This window comes from Apteryx mantelli, chromosome 31 (genome assembly GCF_036417845.1).
Source record: "Apteryx mantelli isolate bAptMan1 chromosome 31, bAptMan1.hap1, whole genome shotgun sequence".
Lineage (NCBI taxonomy): Eukaryota > Metazoa > Chordata > Aves > Apterygiformes > Apterygidae > Apteryx > Apteryx mantelli.
Genome location: NC_090008.1, coordinates 1,408,229 through 1,426,550, shown reverse-complemented (window position 1 = coordinate 1,426,550; position 18,322 = coordinate 1,408,229). Strand labels below are relative to the sequence as shown.

General features: G+C 69.7%; 1 protein-coding gene across 1 annotated transcript; it reads right to left on the bottom strand.

Annotated features, from left to right (window-relative positions):
* Positions 1–1,254: 1,254 nt before the first annotated feature.
* On the bottom strand, positions 1,255–17,785 carry KIRREL1 (kirre like nephrin family adhesion molecule 1). Its single transcript, XM_067313400.1, has 15 exons — positions 17,661–17,785; positions 6,621–6,770; positions 5,591–5,740; positions 4,985–5,142; positions 4,753–4,903; positions 4,382–4,487; positions 4,126–4,274; positions 3,907–4,034; positions 3,690–3,816; positions 3,466–3,566; positions 3,081–3,279; positions 2,850–2,957; positions 2,594–2,733; positions 2,375–2,452; positions 1,255–2,135 (listed from the first exon to the last, which is right to left on the bottom strand). The coding sequence occupies exons 1-15, from the start codon at positions 17,710–17,712 to the stop codon at positions 1,659–1,661; spliced, it is 2,274 nt and encodes a 757-aa protein (XP_067169501.1). The 5' UTR covers positions 17,713–17,785; the 3' UTR covers positions 1,255–1,658.
* Positions 17,786–18,322: the final 537 nt, after the last annotated feature.

The following is an 18,322-nucleotide window of genomic DNA, read 5'->3' as shown; positions in this document are numbered from 1 at the left end:
ACTGGGATGCTCATCCCGCTCCGGGGCAGCAGGAGCGAAGCGCTGGAGTGAGGTTTTGGGGGGGGGGGGTGTTTAAAGCACGCACGCGGGGGCTCAGATCGGCTGCGTGCACGGAGAGGCGCGCGTGCGTGCGCACGCAGATGTGGGCGGCTGTTTCGTACCTCATCCCAGCGGGCCACGGAGACGCCCGCGTCCGGCTGGGTTTTAGGCTCTGGCTGCTCCTGGGGATCGTCGTTCCCCCCCCCTCGCCGCCCGCCGGGGTTTTCCCCGGGGTAGACAGGCGGCGAGGGCGGCCACGTACCGTCGTCGATGCGCCGGGAAGCCGGCGCGTGCGGATGCGTGCCGGCGGGGACGCACCCGGGAAGGGTTATCCGGCATCGGCAGAGCTCACGTCGCGCGTGTGCCGCTTCCCTTTCGAAGCCGCGGCCCCTCCGAGCCGCGCTCACGACACGGCGCCGTCTCGGCGAGCACCGTCGCTCTAGGCAGGGCAATCGGGACCCCCCCCCCCCCCCACTGTCACCGTGGCTCCGTGCTGCTTCCCGGCCCGAAACCTCCGGAGCCGGGACCCGTTCGGAGACCGCCTGCGCTCCGACTCCCGTCTGCTTTGGTTTGCCGAGGCTCAAAACATTCGCCAAATCTTTGGGGGGGCGGAAGCGGCCCGCGCCGGGAACCTGCTCGGGGGGGTTTCGCGGGAAGCAGCGACGCTCGCTGGTGGTTCGGAGGGTGGTTCCCCGGGGGGGGGGGGGGGGGCTACTTCTATACAATATACCTTTATATACATTCATAAAAGGACCCCCCCCCCCCGTCCCCCCCAAGACAGCTCGTGCCCTCGGCTGCGACGGCACCGCGCGGGGTTTAAGCTGCGGCTGCGCCGGTGGGATGCATCACCTGCAAACGGCAGCACCTGCCAAAGTCAAGGCACAGGGAATGGGAACAGCCTGGGATGGGGCCTTTTTGGGGAGAAAACAGAAGCCGGACCTTATATATATATATATATGCATGTACATACATACACATATATATGGCCACACGTAACCTCTCCAGTGGGGACGGGGCCCTGGACGGAGCGGGTTTCTGGGTGCAGCGTGGCTCGTGGGCTGCCCCTCTTTTTTGGGGAGAGGGAGAGGTGGGCGCTGGCTCGGCGGCGGGCGGATCGGGGCCACCCTTCCGGGAGGGATCCGACCCGGGGGAGCCCTCGCGACCGCGGGATGCAGCGGAGGAGGCGGCAGCTCCCCCTTTCCCTGGCCAGAGGGAGGGCAAAGCGAGGGGCTTTCCCACGTCCCCCATCCCACCACCGGCCCCGGCACGGCTGGATTGGGATGGGGAAGGAGGGGTGGCAGACCCTGCCCTGCCGCCCCTCTTCTGGGAAGGTACCAAAATGAAAGACCGGGAAGCGCAGCGGGCGGATGAGTGGAAGCTCAAAGAGAAGGGAGCCGGGGCACGTCCCTGCCGCCGGGGTCCCCGGGCAGCGCGGCCGGATTTTGGGGGCGGGGGGGGTTGTATGGCTGTGGGGGCAGGCTCCGAGAGTCCAGCCGCGGGAGGAGAAGCGGGAAGGTCAGGATGAGCCCCTGAATATCAGGGGACAGCGGCGAGGTACCTGCGACCCTCCCGGCCCCTCGTCCGGCGTGAGGAGAGGGGGCATCTCCGCCCGGCCGCCCTCAGACGTGCGTCTGCATCCGCTGCTGGAAGCGCTGCCCGTAGTCCGAGTGCTGGGAGGTGTAGGAGAAGCGGGTGGCGCTGGCGTACTTGCCCATGGGGTCGTAAGCCTCGTAGGGCGCCCGGTCCAGGCCGGGCGGCGGCGGCTGGCTGTAGCCCAGGCGGTAGGTGGCATAGCCGGCGCCGGCCGGGAAGGCGCCGTGGCCCCCGTAGTTCTCGTAGGAGAGCTGGCTGGCCGTCTCGCCGGCCGTCGTGCCCGGAGGCGGCCCGGGACCCGGCGCCGCCTCGGCGCTGTAGTCGGACGCGGGGCCGCGGCCGTAGGTGCTGAGCTGAGCGTAGCCGCTGGAGTGGGAGAGGCGGGAGGGCGGGCGGGCGTCGTAGCGCGCGGCGCCGGCGGCGCGGTAGTCGGCGTAGAGCACGGTGCGGGAGGACGGGCGGTCCTCGTGGGCGCGCACGTTGTAGTACCCGTTGGTGGGGTCCTGCCGGCGGGGGGCAGGGGGGAGAGGGCGGTGGGAAAGGCTCCGTTGCCCCCAGCGGAGACCGAGCTCTGCCGGAAGAGGGCCCAGGAGTCCTGGCCTCCCTTCGCCGCCTCTGAGCATCCCCAGACCTGCGGGAACCTCCCCGTTTCCCACGCGCCGGCGCAAGGCTGATGCACGCGGCTGCGGGACCCGCACCCCTCCGCCACCCTCCCTCCCCGCGTCCCGGCGCCGTGCCGCACCTTGAGCTCGTACTCCTCGCGCGTGTCGATGGTGTCGCAGCGAAGGTCCTGCTTCAGGTCCACGTCGTCCTTGAAGGACTGCGGGGGAAAGGGGAAGAGCAGCGCGAGTTCCCCCCGCCGCTCCCAGCTCCCGTGGTCCCGGAGCAGGGCGAGGGGACCCAGGAGTCCGGGCTCCAGCGTGACCCCCCCCCCCCACCCCCGGCGTGGGGCATCCCCTACCGAGTAGATGGCCTTCATGACGCGGGTGGCCGTGGAGACGCTGGCCGTGTCCTCCTCGCGGTCGGCGTGCAGCGTCAGGGGCTCCCTGTTCACCGTCTCCACCTTGATGTCCAGCTTGCGCAGGGTGACGTCCTTGCGGCCTGGGGACGCACGGAGGCGGCTCAGCCTCCGTCCATCCGTCCGTCTGTCCGTCCGCCCGCCGGCGCGTCCACCCGCCCCATTTCCCCGCGTGCCCCTCCTGCCCCCCGACACTCACTTCCCTTGCGGCGCCGGTAGAGGACGCAGGCGAGGGCGACGAGGAAGGCGATGACGAGGATGCTGGCCCCGATGGTGCCCCCGGCGATGATGCCCACGGGCAGGACCTCTGCAGGGGACGGGCGGACGGGCGCGTTAGCTGCGCGCAGCCCCACGGAGGCCCCGTTTGCTTTAACGCCCCCGGAGCCGGGCAGGTCTCGGAGGGGGCCCAGGCGTCCTAGCCCGCCGGTACCTTTCTCATCCAGCTGGATGATGGCGGTGCCCGGCCCGAAGCTGTTCCAGGCCGTGCAGTTGTAGCGGGTCTGGAAGTCGGCGTCCATGACGTTGTTGATGGTGAGGGTGGAGAGGACGCCGCTGCCCGTGTTCGTCCGCTCCACCGTGTAGCGCTCCAGCGTGCCGGCCTCCAAAATGTTCTCCTTCCAGGCCCAGGCCTGGCCCCGCGGCGCCGGCGGAAGGAGGGAGGAAGAGGAGGGAGAGGAGGCTGCGTCAGCCCCCGGCACCCGGGTGCCAAACCAGGCGGCAGCAGGATGGGACCCAGCCGGGTTGGGGGTGACGGGGATGGGGACGGGGACGGGGACGGGGACGGGGACGGGCCGTGCAGCCAGCCCGGCACTCACGATGCGGTCCGGCGGCGGCGTGCTGCCGATGAAACACTCCACCTTGCCGCGGTCGCCGCGCGCCGCGTACTGCACGGCCTCGCTGGAGATGATGGGGGGGCCTGGGGCAGGGAGACGCGGGGCTCAGCGAGCCGGTGCCACCACCTGACTTTAATATTTAGCGCGCCGGGCGACCCCGGCCGCGGCGGAGGTGGGGGGGGGGGACGACGACGGGGACGACTCACCGTTCACGAAGAGGGTGACCTCGCGCTCGCCCACCCCGATGCGCGGGACGATGGCCTTGCAGACGTACTGCCCCGCGTCCGCCTGCGTGACCGACTTCAGGTAGAGCTGGTTGCTGTTGCTGAGGACCTGGGGGGGGGGGGCCGAGCATGGAGGGGGCGTCACGGCGGGGGCCAAGCGGGGGGCCAGTGCCCACCCTGCCAGCTCCCCCCCCCCTACCATGTTGGACTCCTTTTTGGTCCAGGTGAGGGTGAGCGGAGGGTTGCCGGACCACACGCACGTCAGCGTCACGTCGGAGCCGATGTCCGTGGTGGTGGGTTTGGGGTCCACCACGATTCGAGGGGCGACTGGAGGGGAGGAGAAGGTGAGGGGCCGGGCAGGGTGGTTTTGGGGGGGGCTTCCAGCCCGGCCCGGCGCTCCCGGCCACCCCGCACTCACAGTGCACGTCCACCAGCGTGCTGACGTTGGTGCTGCCGATGTCGTTGTGCACCTCGCAGGAGACGGGCTCCGTGAAGAAGGAGTAGTCCACCTGCGTCTCGTACTTGTTCTCCTTGGCCTCCTCGATGACCACGCCGCCCTTGGCCCACCTGGGAGGGGAGAGAGACCCGGGGCGGGAGGGTGGAGGCAGCGCCGGGGAGGGGGGGGCTCGGGGACGGGACGGGACGGGCCGCCGGCTCCCGCGTGTCCCCCTCACCTGTAGCCCTTGATTTCGGGGTTGGCGGTGGCCATGCAGGTGAACACCACCCTCTCGCCCTCCTGCACCGTCTGCGGCTGGATGGACAGCGTGACGGTGGGGGGATCTGCGGGGAAGGCGCGCGGAGGTGTCGCGGGGCGGCAGGGAGAAGGGACCGAGGCACGAGCCGAGCCCCCTGCCCGGCGCGGGTGCCCGGCGAGCCCCTTCCCGCAGCAGCCACTGGAGGTCGGTGTTCACCGCCGAGTCCCCGCGCCGGGCACGGATGCAGCTCGGCATGGCGTGCCGTGCCGTGCCACGCTGCACCGCTCCACGCCGGAGACCCGGAGCTGGCTCCAAGCACCGGCCTCGCTCCCGCGGGCTCCGGGACTCACGGTGCACGTTGAGCTTGACGAAGGTCTCCTTGCCGGCCGGGATGGCGTCGTTCACGCTGCGGCAGGAGAACACGCGCCCGATGTCGAGGTCGGTGGGGTTGATGCCCAGCTGGCTGGTGGTCGTCTCCCGCTTGCCGTCGGCCAGCACCTCCTGCCGCGCAGAGGAGACCCGCGGTAGCGGCGGGGGAAACCGAGGCACGGAGCGGGGCGGAGGGGCCGAGCGCTGCCCTACCGTGCTGGTGACGGCTCCATCCTGCTGCAGCCCGTCCCGGTACCAGACGATGGTGGCGGCGGGCTTGGCGCTGCGCGCCCGGCACGTCAGGTTGTAGGGCGTCCCCGCTCGGAGCAGGATCTCGGGGGCCCCGTCGATCGTGGGGTCTTCGGGGGGGACTGCGGGAAGGGGAACGGGCGGGTTAACGGGTGCCCGGATCGCTCCGTAACGCGGCTTTGCGCCACGGCGTCCTGAGCGATCCGGGCCGCGCAATACGGGAAAAGCGATGCTCTCGCAACGAAGGGAAAGCGAAATGAAGAAAAGCGAGAAATCCGCCCCAAAACCCCATTCGTGCAACACTTCCGCTGCAGCTCTGGCGTCTTCTTTTTTTCTTTTACAAGACGCAAAAGTCAGGGAAATCAAAGTTACTGCACTCGCAGGGCCCGTAACTCAGCCGCGGCACGAATAGCGATTAAGGCATTAAAGATAATGGCACGGCCGGGCCGGAGCGGAGGCAGCGCCAGGCTCCTGCCGACCCACGGCGGCCGGCAGCCGGGACGGTCCCGGTCTCGGCCCCGGGGGGAGGGGGGGGACGGGGACGCGGTGCCGCGGGCGCCCGCTCCTTACTGAGCACGGTGAGCCTGGCGCGGCGGGAGCGCAGCGCCGCCTCCGTGGCCTGGCACTCGTAGACGGCGTCATCGGAGAGCTCGGCGTCGGTGATCTCCAGGTTGTACTGGCCCGAGTCGGCCGTGCCCACGATGCGGTAGCGCGGCCAGGCTGCGGGGACGGCGCGGGGTCAGGTGGCACGGTGGCGGCTCCGTCCCCGTGCCCCGCTGCGCCCTGGTTTTGCCCCCGACACGCCGGGGCCGGGGCAGCTCTCGGAGCCCCGGGCAGACCCGGCGTGCGCGCGAGCGCGGGTGTGCATGCGCGTGTGCCCCCGGCTGCGCCCAGGGACACGCGTGTGCCGGCCCGTGTGCCGTTGGCACATGCAGGTGGCTGCAGGAAGCGACGGCAGGGCCGGGATGGCTGGGAGCCGCCGTGGGGACGAGACACGGGAAGGGGAAGTGGTAGCCAGGCCCCTGTCCCAGCCCGGGCCCTGCGGGACACGGGGCAGCCAGCAGGGACCCTGGGGCACGCGGGATCCCTGGAGCACACAGAATCCCTGGAGCATGCAGGATCCTCAGTGCATGCAGGATCTTTGCTGCATGCAAGATCCTCTGTGAACAAAGGATCCTTGGTGCACGCAGGATCCTCGGTGCATGCAGGATCCCCGGTGCATGCAGGATCCTCAGTGCATGCAGGATTCCCAGTGCATGCAGGATCTTTGCTGCATGCAGGATCTTTGCTGCATGCAAGATCCTCTGAACACAGGGTCCCCAGTGCACACAGGATCCCCAATGCACGCAGGATCCCCGGTGCACGGGGGACGCCCGGTGTTTGCAGAGACCCTGGTGTTTGCCGGCACCCCGCCGCGTGCAGGGATCGCAGCACGTGCAGGGATCGCAGGGTGTGCAGGGATCACTGCACATGCAGGAAGCAGCGGCAAGCGGGCGCCGGGGGCTGCCCGTGGCACGCGGACCCGGCTCTGCGGCAGCCGCGGGGACGTGACACCCGCAGGCGGCGACGGCCCCCGCAGCCCCCCCGCAGCGCCGCGTACCTTTGAGGCCCTGCCCCATGCCCAGGGCGAGCCCGTCTTTGGTCCATTGCACGATCCCCGAGTAGTTGAGCACCACGCAGGAGAGGACGATCCTCTGGCCGGCCACGACCGTCTGGTCCTCCGGTTCCTCCACGAAGCGGGTCTGGGCGACTGCGGGCAGAGGCAGTGCGTCAGCGGGGGCCGCGCGCGCCGGTGTCCGGTGCTGGGTGCAGCCGAATCCGCCCCCCCCGCCCGGCAGCGCGGCCAGGTGGCTGTCACGGCCCCGCGCTGCCATCCCTGTCCCCGTCCCCATCCCCATCCCCGCACGCTGCGGGACAGATTGATCGCGGTGTCGGCAGCCGTCAGGCGGTGGGCGCCGGCGGAGGACATCAACCCCGCGTGGGTCAAAACCAGGCTGGGCCAGGAAGCCGCCGAGGCCCTGGCGCTGCCTCCGGCGCTCCGGGCCCCGTTCCTGCCTTCGATCCCCCCAGCGAATCCCTCGGCGGCTGCTGCCATCCCCATCCCGGGCTCCCGCTGCGCCGGCCGGGGAGGACGGGCCGCACCGGTGCAGTGCCGAGCCGCCAGCGCTGTCCCCAGCGCGCTGGCAGCATCGGCGGGTCCAGCCGTGTCCCGGCACGGGGACGGGGACGGAAATCCGCAGGGTCCCGAGACGGAGAGATGCCATCGGTGGACAGGGCTGCACCGATGCTCCCTGCGGCACAGGCACCCTGGGAGCCCTGGGATCAGCACCCCAGGAGTACTGGGATCGGTACCCCAGGAGTAATGGGATCAGTACCCCAGGAGTCCTGGGATCAGTACCCCAGGAGTCCCGGGATCGGTATCCCGGGAACCCCAGGATGGGGTATGCTGGGAGCCCTGGGATTGGTACCCCAGGAGCACCAGGATGGGGTATGCCAGGAGCCCCGGGATCGGTACCCCAGTGCCACCCCGGCCCCCGAGCAGGGCTGGGTGCGGGCTCCGGCGCGGCGGGGGCGGCCAGGCCGCTTTGATCTCCCTGCGCTTCCCAGCCCCTCGGCAGACTTCAGCGGAGGAGAGGGAAGGAGGAGGAGAGGGAAGGAGCGGAGCGGGCGGCCGAGAGATAAAGGAAGGAGAGAACGAGAGAGGAGAGAGGGGGAGGAGGGGACAGGCCTGGAGGAAGAGCTGGGGGGGGGCGAGCGGGAGCGGGGGATCGCGGAGCCGAGCAGAGATCAAAGAGGAAGGTGCCTGGAGAGAGGTGGGCGCGCGGGAAGATCAGAGCCGGGGAAAGGGGGAGCGAGACAGGCGGGAGGAGGAGGAGCGCGGAGCCGGCGGGGGCCCGCGGCCGCAGGGGCACGAGCCCGGCGCTGCCCAGCGCACGAGCGCCTGGCGTGCGCAGGCGTGCAAGCGTGCAAGCGTGTGCATGCACAGGTGTGCACGTGTGTGTGCATGCACAGGTGTGTGCAAGCGTGTGCATGCACAGGTGTGCACGTGTGTGTGCATGCACAGGTGTGCACGTGCGTGTGCATGCACAGGTGTGCACGTGTGTGTGCAAGCACAGGTGTGCACGCACGCACGCAAGCATCTGCACGCGCGGCTGCGTGCACGCCGGGGAGCCGTGAGCCCCACAGCAGACCGCAACCACGCAGCGCGCGGGCGCCGTTTTCGGCGGGTTGCAGCAGCAAAGCCCCCCGCGGCGGCGGCGGCGGCGGCGGGGAGCAGGCGGGCGGGCGGGCAGGCGGCGAGGGGCCGCGGGTGCCGCGTGCTGCTTTCCGACGGCTCGCGCTGGCCGCAGCGGGCAGGCGGCCCAGCCGCTGCCTCCCGGATAGCAGCAACCCCTGCAACCGTATCGATCCGGGCGTAAAAGTAACAGCTCCGTAGATCACGGGGGATCGTTTTATTGGGCCGGCAAACGCCCGGCAGCGGCAGGCGCTTGCAAGCAGAAATAGGAGCCAGCAAGGACCGTGGCGTCCGTCCATCCATCTGTCTGTCCGGAGCTGGGGGCTCTGCCGCGGGGCGGTGCTGCCCCTGCTCCGGCAAACTGCCACCCGGCTTCTCCCGGCCGGCTGGCGCCATGCCGCGATCCGGACGGGGCTGTTTAGTCTGCAAAAGGGCGATAGGGACCTGGGCCGGCAGCCGGCTCCGGGCTCCCGCGGCGCTCGTTCCCGCGGCGCACATTCCCGCGGTGCTCGTTCCCGCGGTGTGCATTCCCGCGGCTCTCGTTCCCGCGGCTCTCGTTCCCGCCCGGGAATCGGGCCGGGCCGGGGCGGCCACGCGTGGAGCAGGGACCCGGCAGAGCCGCGCTCCCGGCCCTGTCTCCCTGTATTTATCCAGCGAAGGTCTGATTAAGCCCTGGGGCTGGTGCTCCAACCTCCCTCTCTCTCCTCCCGCTATTAAACTCAGGGTTCAAAGAAAAGCTTTTTATTCGCGCTGACAGCTTTCAGATGGAGCTAAATCTCTCCGCGCTAGACCTTTTTTTTTTTTTTTTTAATATATTATTTTATCTCTCTCCCTCCTCCCCTTCCTCTTCGCACTGCTTTTAAATTTAAGCCTTTCCCCCGTCCACTTCCCAAGTTGTTCACTTCTATTTACATTGGGGGGGGGGAAAAATACATGGGGAAAGGGGAAAAACACCCCAGCAAACCCTCCACCGGTTTTATTCCGCGGGAGAGCAAAGAGGATTTGGCTTCCTCGCGGCCCTGCGCGGCAGAGCGGGGAGGCGGCGAGGGGAGGGCGGCCGCGCGGGGAAACCGAGGCACCGGGCGGCCGCGGATCAGCGGCTATTTTAAACTCCGGCCGCTCCGAGGGCAGCCGGGCCGGAGAAGCCGCTTCCGCTCCCCGCCTGAAGCCGCTCGCTGCCTCCCTGCTCCTCTCCTTCCTCCCTGCTTCCCGACGCTAATGCGGCCGGATGGCAACGGCAGCGGCTCTTTCGGCATCGCCGTACGATGCCAGCGCACGGCCGGCACCCGCGCAAAGGCGGCGGCGCCCCGGGATGCTCCCGCTGGGAATGCCCATGGCTCAGGCACCCCAGGCCTCGCATGGGGGCCGTGCGGTGCCTCTTCCCCCCCGCCGCTCCGTCCGCTCCGGAAGCCGGCGGCAGCAAAGCTCTCCGGGGAAAGGATGCTCCAGTTACTTCCATTTTTTAAAAGTCAAAATTATAAAAACAAATGAGGAGGAGATTGATTCCCCGGCCCCCTCCTCCCAGCCGGCTTTCGGGAACGCCGGCTCCGGGCACCACTCCGCGTGGAAAACCCGGCTGCAGCGCCTGCTCCTCCATCGCACGGGGATCATTTCTCCGGGCTCGCCTGGGCCCTGCCTGCACGGCTGCTCCCTCTTCCTCCTCCTCCTCCTCCTCCTCCTCGGCTTCGCCGCTGCCCGCGCTCCCTCCCGGCCTCCGCAATCACCTAATGATTTCTCGTTTAGCCGCCCGGCCCTGCCAGAAGAGCGGCTCCTCGATTGCTTGTGACACCAATCTCCCAACAAATTTAGCAGCTCATTTCCCGGCCGATCAAATATTCCACCTCGATTACCGCCCGGCCGCGGAGACGCCGCCGATGCCGCTGCGGGAAAACGGTGGCTCCGCGGAGCCCCTTCCCCTCTGCCACCCCCCGGATCGCGGGAAAAGGGTGGAAAAAAAGGCTTCGAGGTGCCTCGCCTCCGAAGGGGCTGTGGGAAGGACGGATTTTCCGGGCGCCGCGCTGGGCTGCCGCGTGCCGGCGAGGAGCAGGAGGAGGCGGCGAGTCGCAATTAGGCGCGGGGCGAAAACCCGCAACGCGGGGAACAACACGCAAACCAAATTTCAATTAAAACCTCGTCGGGAAGCGGCATAAATGCCGGGGGAGATGACGCCGGGGAGCTGCGTTCTATTTTTCGTTCCCGAGGAGCCTTAAATATTCCCCGCCTAATAATAATAATATAAAAAAAAATGAACTCCCGGCTTGCGAAACAACCTATAAATTCCCCTCGTAATTACATTACTTTCAGCGCTGTGAAGATGCCAATAAAATACAAACCAGCGTTGGGGAGGGAGAAAACAGAGAGCAAAATAAGCCAAGCGCTTTACTGCGTTAGGGCGAACGGAGGGGCCGCAGAGGCCTGGCCCGCTCGGTGCAGGCGCCGCGGGGGGGGGGGGGGTGCCGGGGTGCGGGCGGCCCCGCGGCAGGAGCCGAGCGGCTCCCGAAGTCGGGAGCACCCTGGCAGGCCGGGGGGGGGGCGGCTCGAGGGGGATCGGGGCTCTCGGAGCGGCCCGGCTTGGCCGGCGCCGTGCCGCCAGCTCTGGCGGAAGGAAGCGGAGCCGGAGGCCGGCGGCGAGGGCTCCGTTACCAGGCAAATCGGGGCCAGCGCACAAAGGGAGAGGAAGGAAGAAGGCAGCATCCAAAAATAGCCGGGGAGCTGCCAGGGTGCCAGGCGTGATCCCGGCGGCCCCGGGGCGGGAGAAGGGGCCGCGGCCGGAGCGGCACCGAAAGCCGGAGCCAGAGGGACTCGGCTTTGGCGGCGCCGCTCTGCGCGGGGCGCGAAGGGTCCCGGGAGGCGCTTGGGGACGAGCAGCGGTCGCTCCCTCCCGGCTGCCCGCGCTGCCTCCACGGGGAGGACGCGGCGGGGGCGAAGTCTGCGAGGAGCCGGGCACCCTCCTTCTGCCGCTAATCCCTGTGAAAGGGGGCAGCCAGGCAGAAAGACAAAGCGCCCGGCCGGCCCCGGAGCGGGGGCCGCCGGCTGGGGGCCGGGGCGGCACGGGAACCGCCGCGTGTGCACGGGGGGGGGGGGCGTGCACCAGCTGTGTGCGTGCACGGGAATGCGTGTGTGTGTGTGTGTGCACTCCCTGTGTGCATGCACGGGAATGTGTGTGTGTGCGTGTGCACCAGCTGTGTGCATGCATGGGAATGCATATGTGTGTGTGTGTGCACTCCCTGTGTGCATGCACGGGAATGTGTGTGTATGCGTGTGCACCAGCTGTGTACTTGCACGGGAATGCGTATGTGTGTGTGTGTGCGTGCACCAGCTGTGTGCATGCACGGAATGCACGTGTGTGCGTGTGCACCAGCTGCGCGTGCACAGGAATGCCTACAGGAGCTGGGAGGGTGCACAAGAGCACGGGCCGCGCGTGTGCACGGCTGCGCAGGCACCGGGCGAGCCGAGCCGGGCCGAGGGGCTCCGCGCCGCAGCCCCGTGGGCTCCGGGTGCCGTGCGGGACGCCGAGGCCGGGGGCACCCGCGGGGTCCCAGGGCCTTTGTTGCCTGCACGATCTTGGCGCCGAGCGAGGGGATTAGCTGGGCTTTGATGCGCTGCGGAAGGGGAGAGGGCCGGAGAGAGGAGCTGCCTTCGCACCCCAGCCCTCCTCCTCCTCCTCCTCCTCCTCCTCCCGCTGCTGCCAGACAAAGGCCGGGGCTGCAGATGTGCGGGACAATGCAGATGTGCGGGACAATGCAGATGTGCAGGGCGCTGCAGATGTGCAGCGCCCCGTGCCGCCTCCGAACCCCGGATTAAATCCCGCAGCTGGCACCAAGCGGGGGCAACGCAGGGCTCTGGCACGCGGGATCCCGAGGCTCGGCGCGGCCGGGAGCTCCGAGCCCCGACGGGGCCCCGCGAGGCTCTGCCCTCCCGCGCGCCCCAAGCGGAGGGGCCCAGGCGTCCTGGCTCCCGCGGCGCTGCGGGAACGGGCCCTTTCGGAGGAGCTGGCGTCGCCTCCGCCCTCGTTATTTCCCTTCATTTCTGGGGCCGCCAGAATTACGGAGCAGCGCTGTTTATTGGCTTGAGTTTAATTAATTTGTGTAATATCCCTGGTAGGAACAATGTCTAATTAAGGCTTTTGTTTGTGTGTGCGCGCGGGGGGGGGGAGGGGTGTTCTGCTTTGGGAAAGGGGGGGAAAAACACCAAAAAAACCCATCTCTAATCATTAACGGAGGGGAAAAAAATATTTAAACAGCGCTGGCACCCTTCCACCGAGCCGCTGCCGAGCGCGCTCGTTACAGATGTCTTAATGAGACATCGCTTAATAACGCGATTATCGCTCGCGTTGAATCGAGACGAGCAGCTGCGAGCGCGCGGCCTCGTTAGCGGCCCGGCCGTGCCTCAGTTTCCCCCGCGCATCCCTCCCCGTGGCGCCGGAGCCCGGAGGGGACGCGGGAACGCCGAGGGCGGCTCCGGCTCCCTTCCCCCCCTCCGCGCCGCCGGAGAAGCCGGGCAGGAATTCCAGCGCATTCCTGCCTAACCGCGTCTGGCTGCAGCGGCTTCGCCCCGGCCCCGCCGCCCCCCGGCCCCTTCCCCTTCCCCTTCCCCTTCCCGGGGCGCCTGCGCCGAGCTGCCCCGGCCTCGGCTGCCCGCCGCCCCCCGGCAGAGCCCTCGCCGGCCCGGCGCTCCCGCTCCCGCCGTTGCGGTCGGAGCCCAGCGATGATCCTACGGGCCTGGAATTTGAGGAATTTCCTGCCAAGGCTCTCTGGAAGAGGAGGGAGAGGAGGGAAAGCCGGCGCTTAACCCTCGGCGGCCCGACGCCGCGGCCGGGCTGGGAAGGAGCCGGAGGCGGGAGTGGATGGGGGGGGGGGGAGCGAGCCGCTCCGTGCCTCAGTTTCCCCCTGTGGCAAAGGCTCAACGCCGTTACTGGAACTCCAGGTCGCTTTGGAGGTTGTTTCGGAAAGGGCCGGCGGCGAGCGCCCGACGCCGGAAGCCGGAGCGGGTTTTCCCCATCCCCGCGCGGGAGCCGCCTTGCACACGCGCGTGCTCCCTTGCACGCTCGCCCGCTGCCGCGCGCTCCCGCTCCCGCTCCCGCTTTGCCGGGCTCCTTTTCTCCGCCGTTCCGCTCCGTTCCTATGGCAACCCCTCGGAGGCCCGCAGCCGCTCTCCCGTCTGAAATAAAAGTTGCTTTTCCCTCCCCTCCTCCTTTGCTCCACTCGCGCGCTTCCCCCCCCTCCCCTCGTATTTTGATTTCCATTTGGATCATAATCCGCCCGTCGCCATGGCAGCGCCGGCGGCCCGTTCCGCCCCGGCCCTCGCCGGGAACAGGGCTCCTCTCCCCCTTCCCCTCTCCCGCGCCGTGGGGAAGCGCTTCGCGCCTTCCCCGCCAGCGGCCGGCCGGGATTCCCGATCCCGGCTCCCTTCCCCTCCCCGTTGCGCCGATTCCCCGGACGAGGCGGCTCCTCCGCGCCGGGGGGGGGGCGGGGGGGGGGTTCGCTGCCACGGGAGTTTTTTTCCCGCGGTGGGGTGGGGGGGGGTGGGATCGGCGGCTCCATCCCTCCGGCTCCTCTCCCTCCGCTTGCGCCTTTTCCCGGCGGCTGAGCCCGCTCCTGCCCGGGAGCGGGAGGTTATGAAAATGAGCCGTGGGCCCGGGAGACTGTAATTATCTGCTAAGTGTGAAAGCTGGAGTGATTAATTAAGAGATAATAAAAAGAAAAGGAGGCTGGAGAGGGAATAGCGGATGCTTTGATGATAAAACCCGAGGTAAGGCGAGCAATTAGGGGAATCTTTATGGAGAGTTAGCTCGAATCCCCCAGGTACCGGAGCGGGGCCGCGCGGACCCCCGGAGCCCCGGCGGCGGAGCAGCTCCCGGCCCGGACGCCTGGGCCCCTCCTCGGCCCCCGCGGAAGGGTTCAGGTCACGGCCGGGCGCCGCGGGAATCGGGACCGGGCTCAAAGCTCTTCGCCGGCCTCGGGAACGGTTTGGAAGCGGATCCCGTCCCGTCCCACTCGCTCGCCCCGGAAGCGGGTGATTCAGGCCCGGCGGGCGCCGCCGGGACAAGTCGCGGCACGGGGGCCCCGGAAAAGCCGGGCGCGACCCGGGGCGCCTCCGCTTCTCCGTGTTTGCCTGCCCCGGGGGCAACGGCGGGATCGCAGGCCCCGGGGAGGGCGAAGCGCTTGCGCCCCCCCGACAGCGCCCGCAAACCCTCCTCTTCCTCGCTGCCAGCTCGCCGGGCCGGCAGAGCCGCCCGGTTCCCCGGAAAAGGCTCCTGCCCGCGGCACCCCGGCCCTCTCCATCCCTCCGGTGGCAGGGAGAAGCGCCCTCTGCTCAGGGTCCTGGCACCGTCCCTCCTGCCCCACCGAGCCCGGGATGCTCTGGGATGCTCCGGGCGCCATCTCCACCCCGGCAGCCTGCAGCGTTTCCCCGGCATCTCCCCGCGAGCCCCCTGCAACGGGGGCTTGAGACCTGCTCACGCTCACTACACGTGTGGCTCACACCCACCCTGCACCCGTCTGTCCGTCCGTCCAGGCTGGCGGAGGAAGGTGCCTGGAAAAGCCACCAGCGCTGGGCAGGGGGCCCAGGAGTCCTGGCGCCGGAGGGGGACCAGGCACCCCCCGACCCCGGAGAGAAACGGGACGGCCGAAACGGAGCCGCGTCTTCGAGGCTCTGCAGCGAGCCGGCTGCTCGGCCGAGCCAGGACGGAGGTGCCGGAGGACGCCGGAGCCCGGGCCCCCCTTGGCCCTCCCCTCCCGCCGTGCCAGAGCCCAGCATCCCTCCCTCTCCTGCTCCTTTCGGACGTGCCGGGCCCAGCGGCGAGGCCTTCGACGGGAGCCGGGATCAGCCGGGCTCACGGCGGCGCATGCAATGAGCGCGCAGGGTCTCGGAGCGGCCGGGCGAGCGGCCCGCCGGCGCACGCTGCCTTTCCGCGGGAAATGCCGGCACCGAACCCCCTTCTCCTCCCACCCCACGTCCCCCCCGGCACCCGGCCGCCGCCACGTCCCCTTCCCACCAGCCGCAGGCGCCGCCGCTCCAGCTTCGCTGCTCTTCCTCGAGAGGGAAGAGGGGAGGAGGGAAAAAAAAAAAGCCAGAGAGAGAAAGAAAAAGAATCGCCCAGAAAATGAATAAATATTTCAATTTGAGGCGCAATCACAGCGAGTGATTGAAACGGGGCGAAGAATAATGGGTTTCATTTAGATAAGATACAGAAAATTATTTAGTGAGAAATGAAGAGTGATGAAACCCATTCAACATCTCGGTGCGAGCGCGCGTGCGACCGCCTGCACGGCCCCGGCGCCTCCCCCGCCGCGAGACGCCGGCATGCACACGCACGCATGCACACGCATGCACACGCATGCACACGCGGCCCGGCACGCGTTTCCGCACAGCCCCTCGGCAAAGCCGGCGGGGGGGGAGCAGCAGCAGACGGCAGGACCCCCCCTCCGCCACCGGCCACCCCCCCCCCCCCGGTCTTTAGAGAAAGGCGGCGAAATCGCTGCTCTCCGACGACGACGGAGAAACTTAGCGGGACGGGAGCACCGGCCCCGAGCCTTCGGGAAGCCAGGCGCCTCCCCGGCCGTGCGGGGAAGCCGCATCCCTCCCTGGCGCAGGAATGCGACCCGCTGCTCCGCGCCGGGCCGGGCGCTCCAGCCGGGCAGCCTGTTTATCCCAGGCCCAGCCGCCTTTTTTCCCCTTTTTTCCCCCCCTTCTTTTTTTCCTCCACCAAGAGTTATTAAATTAAAAAAAAGAAAAGAAAAAAAGGGGCAGAAGGAGGAGGCAGGCGATGCCGGAGCTCGGCCCCTGCTGCCAACGAGCTCCACATGGGCCGGTGCGGGAGAGCGGGCGCTTTTGTTCCCGGGAGGGCAGCGGAGCCCCGCGGAGCCTCCCGGAGCCGGGCGCGGGGGAGCCTGGGATCTGCCCGCTCCGGCCCCCCCGCCCCGCTCCGGCCCTTTAAGAGGCTTCGCTTGCTCCTTTTAAACCCCACTTCGACTCTTTTTTTCCTTTCTTTTTTTTTTTTTTTTTCCCTTTCCCCTGGCATCTTAGCAACGCCGCCCCCTTAATTAAAAATTAGATTGGATTTTGCAGCAGGGAAGGAGCCGGAGGCCGCGGAGGGGCCGGCGAGGCGCAGGGCGATGCCCCGCTCCGGCTCCCGGCCCCAGCGGCCCGCGGCTTTGGGGGGCCGCAGACCCCGCCAGCTCGTTGCACGCGCGGCGCGGTTCCTCGCCCCCCCTTGCGTGGGGGGGGGGGTCCGGGGGGGACCCCGCGTTTAAGCTGCCGCTCAGGGGTCGCCCTAAACCCGCTCGGCGTGACCTTGGGGGAGCAGCGCCCCGTGCCTCAGTTTCCCCCTCCGCGCAATGGCGAGGGGCCAGTGCTCGGCCCTTGGGGGGGGGGCAGAGGGGGCCGGGGGGGGGGTCGGGCTGCCCCCCCCCGCCCCAGCTTGCAGCCAGAGCGCTCAGCACCGAGGGCCCGGTGGGGGGGAAAGGGGGGGCCCAGCGCTGCCCCAGGCTGGCAGCGGGGGTCCCGGCTGCCCCGGGGGGGCACAGGCATCTGCCAGGAGTTTTTCCCTTGTGGACGGACGGATCGACAGACGGATGGATGGACGGAGCCGAGCCCCCCCCCCCATCCCGTGTCACCCCTCGGCTGCAGCCCCCCGAGGCGGCCGGGGGGGGGGGGTCCCGGGCTGGGTCCCCGCAGGGTGCTGGACCCCTCGCCCGGGCGCCAGCGCCTTGTCCCGTCGGGGACCGGGGGCGGGGGGGCGGCACCCACGCCGGGGGGGTCCAGCGGGACCGGGCCATGCAAGACCATCAGGACCGAAACCGGGGGGGAACCGGACCCCGCCTGGGGGTCTGCCGCCCCCCAGACCGGGGGGGTCCCCAGGACCGAGACCAGGGGGGCTCCACCGCGACCAAGACCGGGGTCCCCCAGGACCGAGCCCGGGGGGGCCCCACCACAACCGAGCCCGGGTCCCGACCGAGCCCGGGGGGGTCCCAGAACCGAGACCGGGGGGGATCCCACCGCAACCGAGCCCGGGTCCCGACCGAGCCCGGGGGGGTCCCCAGGACCGAGCCCGGGGGGGTCCCAGAACCGAGACCGGGTCCCGACCGAGACCGGGGGGGCTCCACAGCGACCGAGCCCGGGGGGGCCCCAGGACCGAGCGCCGGGGTCCCCCCCACCGCGCCCGAGCCCGGCTGCCCCAGGCCCCATCCCGGCCCCCCCCGGCTCCCGCACGCAGCCGCCGCGGGCGCATCCCGGCGGGGCGCGGCGGCTCCGCTCGCCCGGGCGCCGCGAGCAGCAGCAGCAGCAGCCGCCGCCGCCTCCGGAGCCCCCGGAGCCCCGGGCCGGACCCGCGCCCGGCGAGTCGGGACGCGCCGCTGCCGGTACCGGTGCCGGTACCGGTGCCGGTGCCGCTGCCGGTCCTACCTTGGCCGCGGGTGCCGGCGAGAGTCAGCAGGCAGAGGCAGAGGATCCGCATGCTCCCGCCGCGGCCGGGCTGCGGGCACCGGGACCGGGCGGCGGGGGGTGGCCGCTGCCCCGCGCCGCCGCCCTGCTCGCCCCCGCCGCGCTGCCCCGCGCCGCCGCCGCGACGCGACGGGGACGGGCCCGGGGCCGCGGGCTCCGCTCGCTGCGCGCCGCTCCGCGCCCAGCCGCGCCGCCGAGTGCGCGCTGCCGCCGGGGGGGGGGACGGGGGGGACCGGGGCGGGCCGGGGCGGGCCGGGGGGCGGTGGCGGCGGCGGCGGCGGCCGGGCCGCGCAACTCGCGAAGTTGGGGCGGGGGGGGGGGGGGTGTTCGTGCACGGCGGGGTGCGCGTGGTCGTGCGCGCTCGTGTGCGTGTGTGCGCGTTAGTGTGTGTTTGTGCATGGTGCGGGGGGTGCGTGTGTGCGTGTTCGTGCGTGTTTGTGCATGTTCGTGCATGCTTCTGTGCGTGTTTGCGTGTGTTTGTGCGTGGTGGGGGGGTGCATATGTGCGTGTTCGTGTGTGTTTGCGTATGGTGTGTGTGTGTTTGCACGTGCTGGCATGTGCATATGTGCATGTTAGTGTGGGTGCGTGTTAGTGCATGTTAGTGTGTGTGCACGTTACTGTGT

Bases quoted from the DNA above. Each gene is read 5' to 3' on its own strand.
- KIRREL1 (XM_067313400.1), bottom strand. From the start codon at position 17,712: ATGCGGATCCTCTGCCTCTGCCTGCTGACTCTCGCCGGCACCCGCGGC. The intron at 5,741-6,620 runs GTACGCGGCGCT...CCGTCCCCGCAG, and splicing joins CATGGGGCAGGGCCTCAAAG to CCTGGCCGCGCTACCGCATC. The intron at 5,143-5,590 runs GTAAGGAGCGGG...CCCTTCCCGCAG, and splicing joins CGCCAGGCTCACCGTGCTCA to TCCCCCCCGAAGACCCCACG.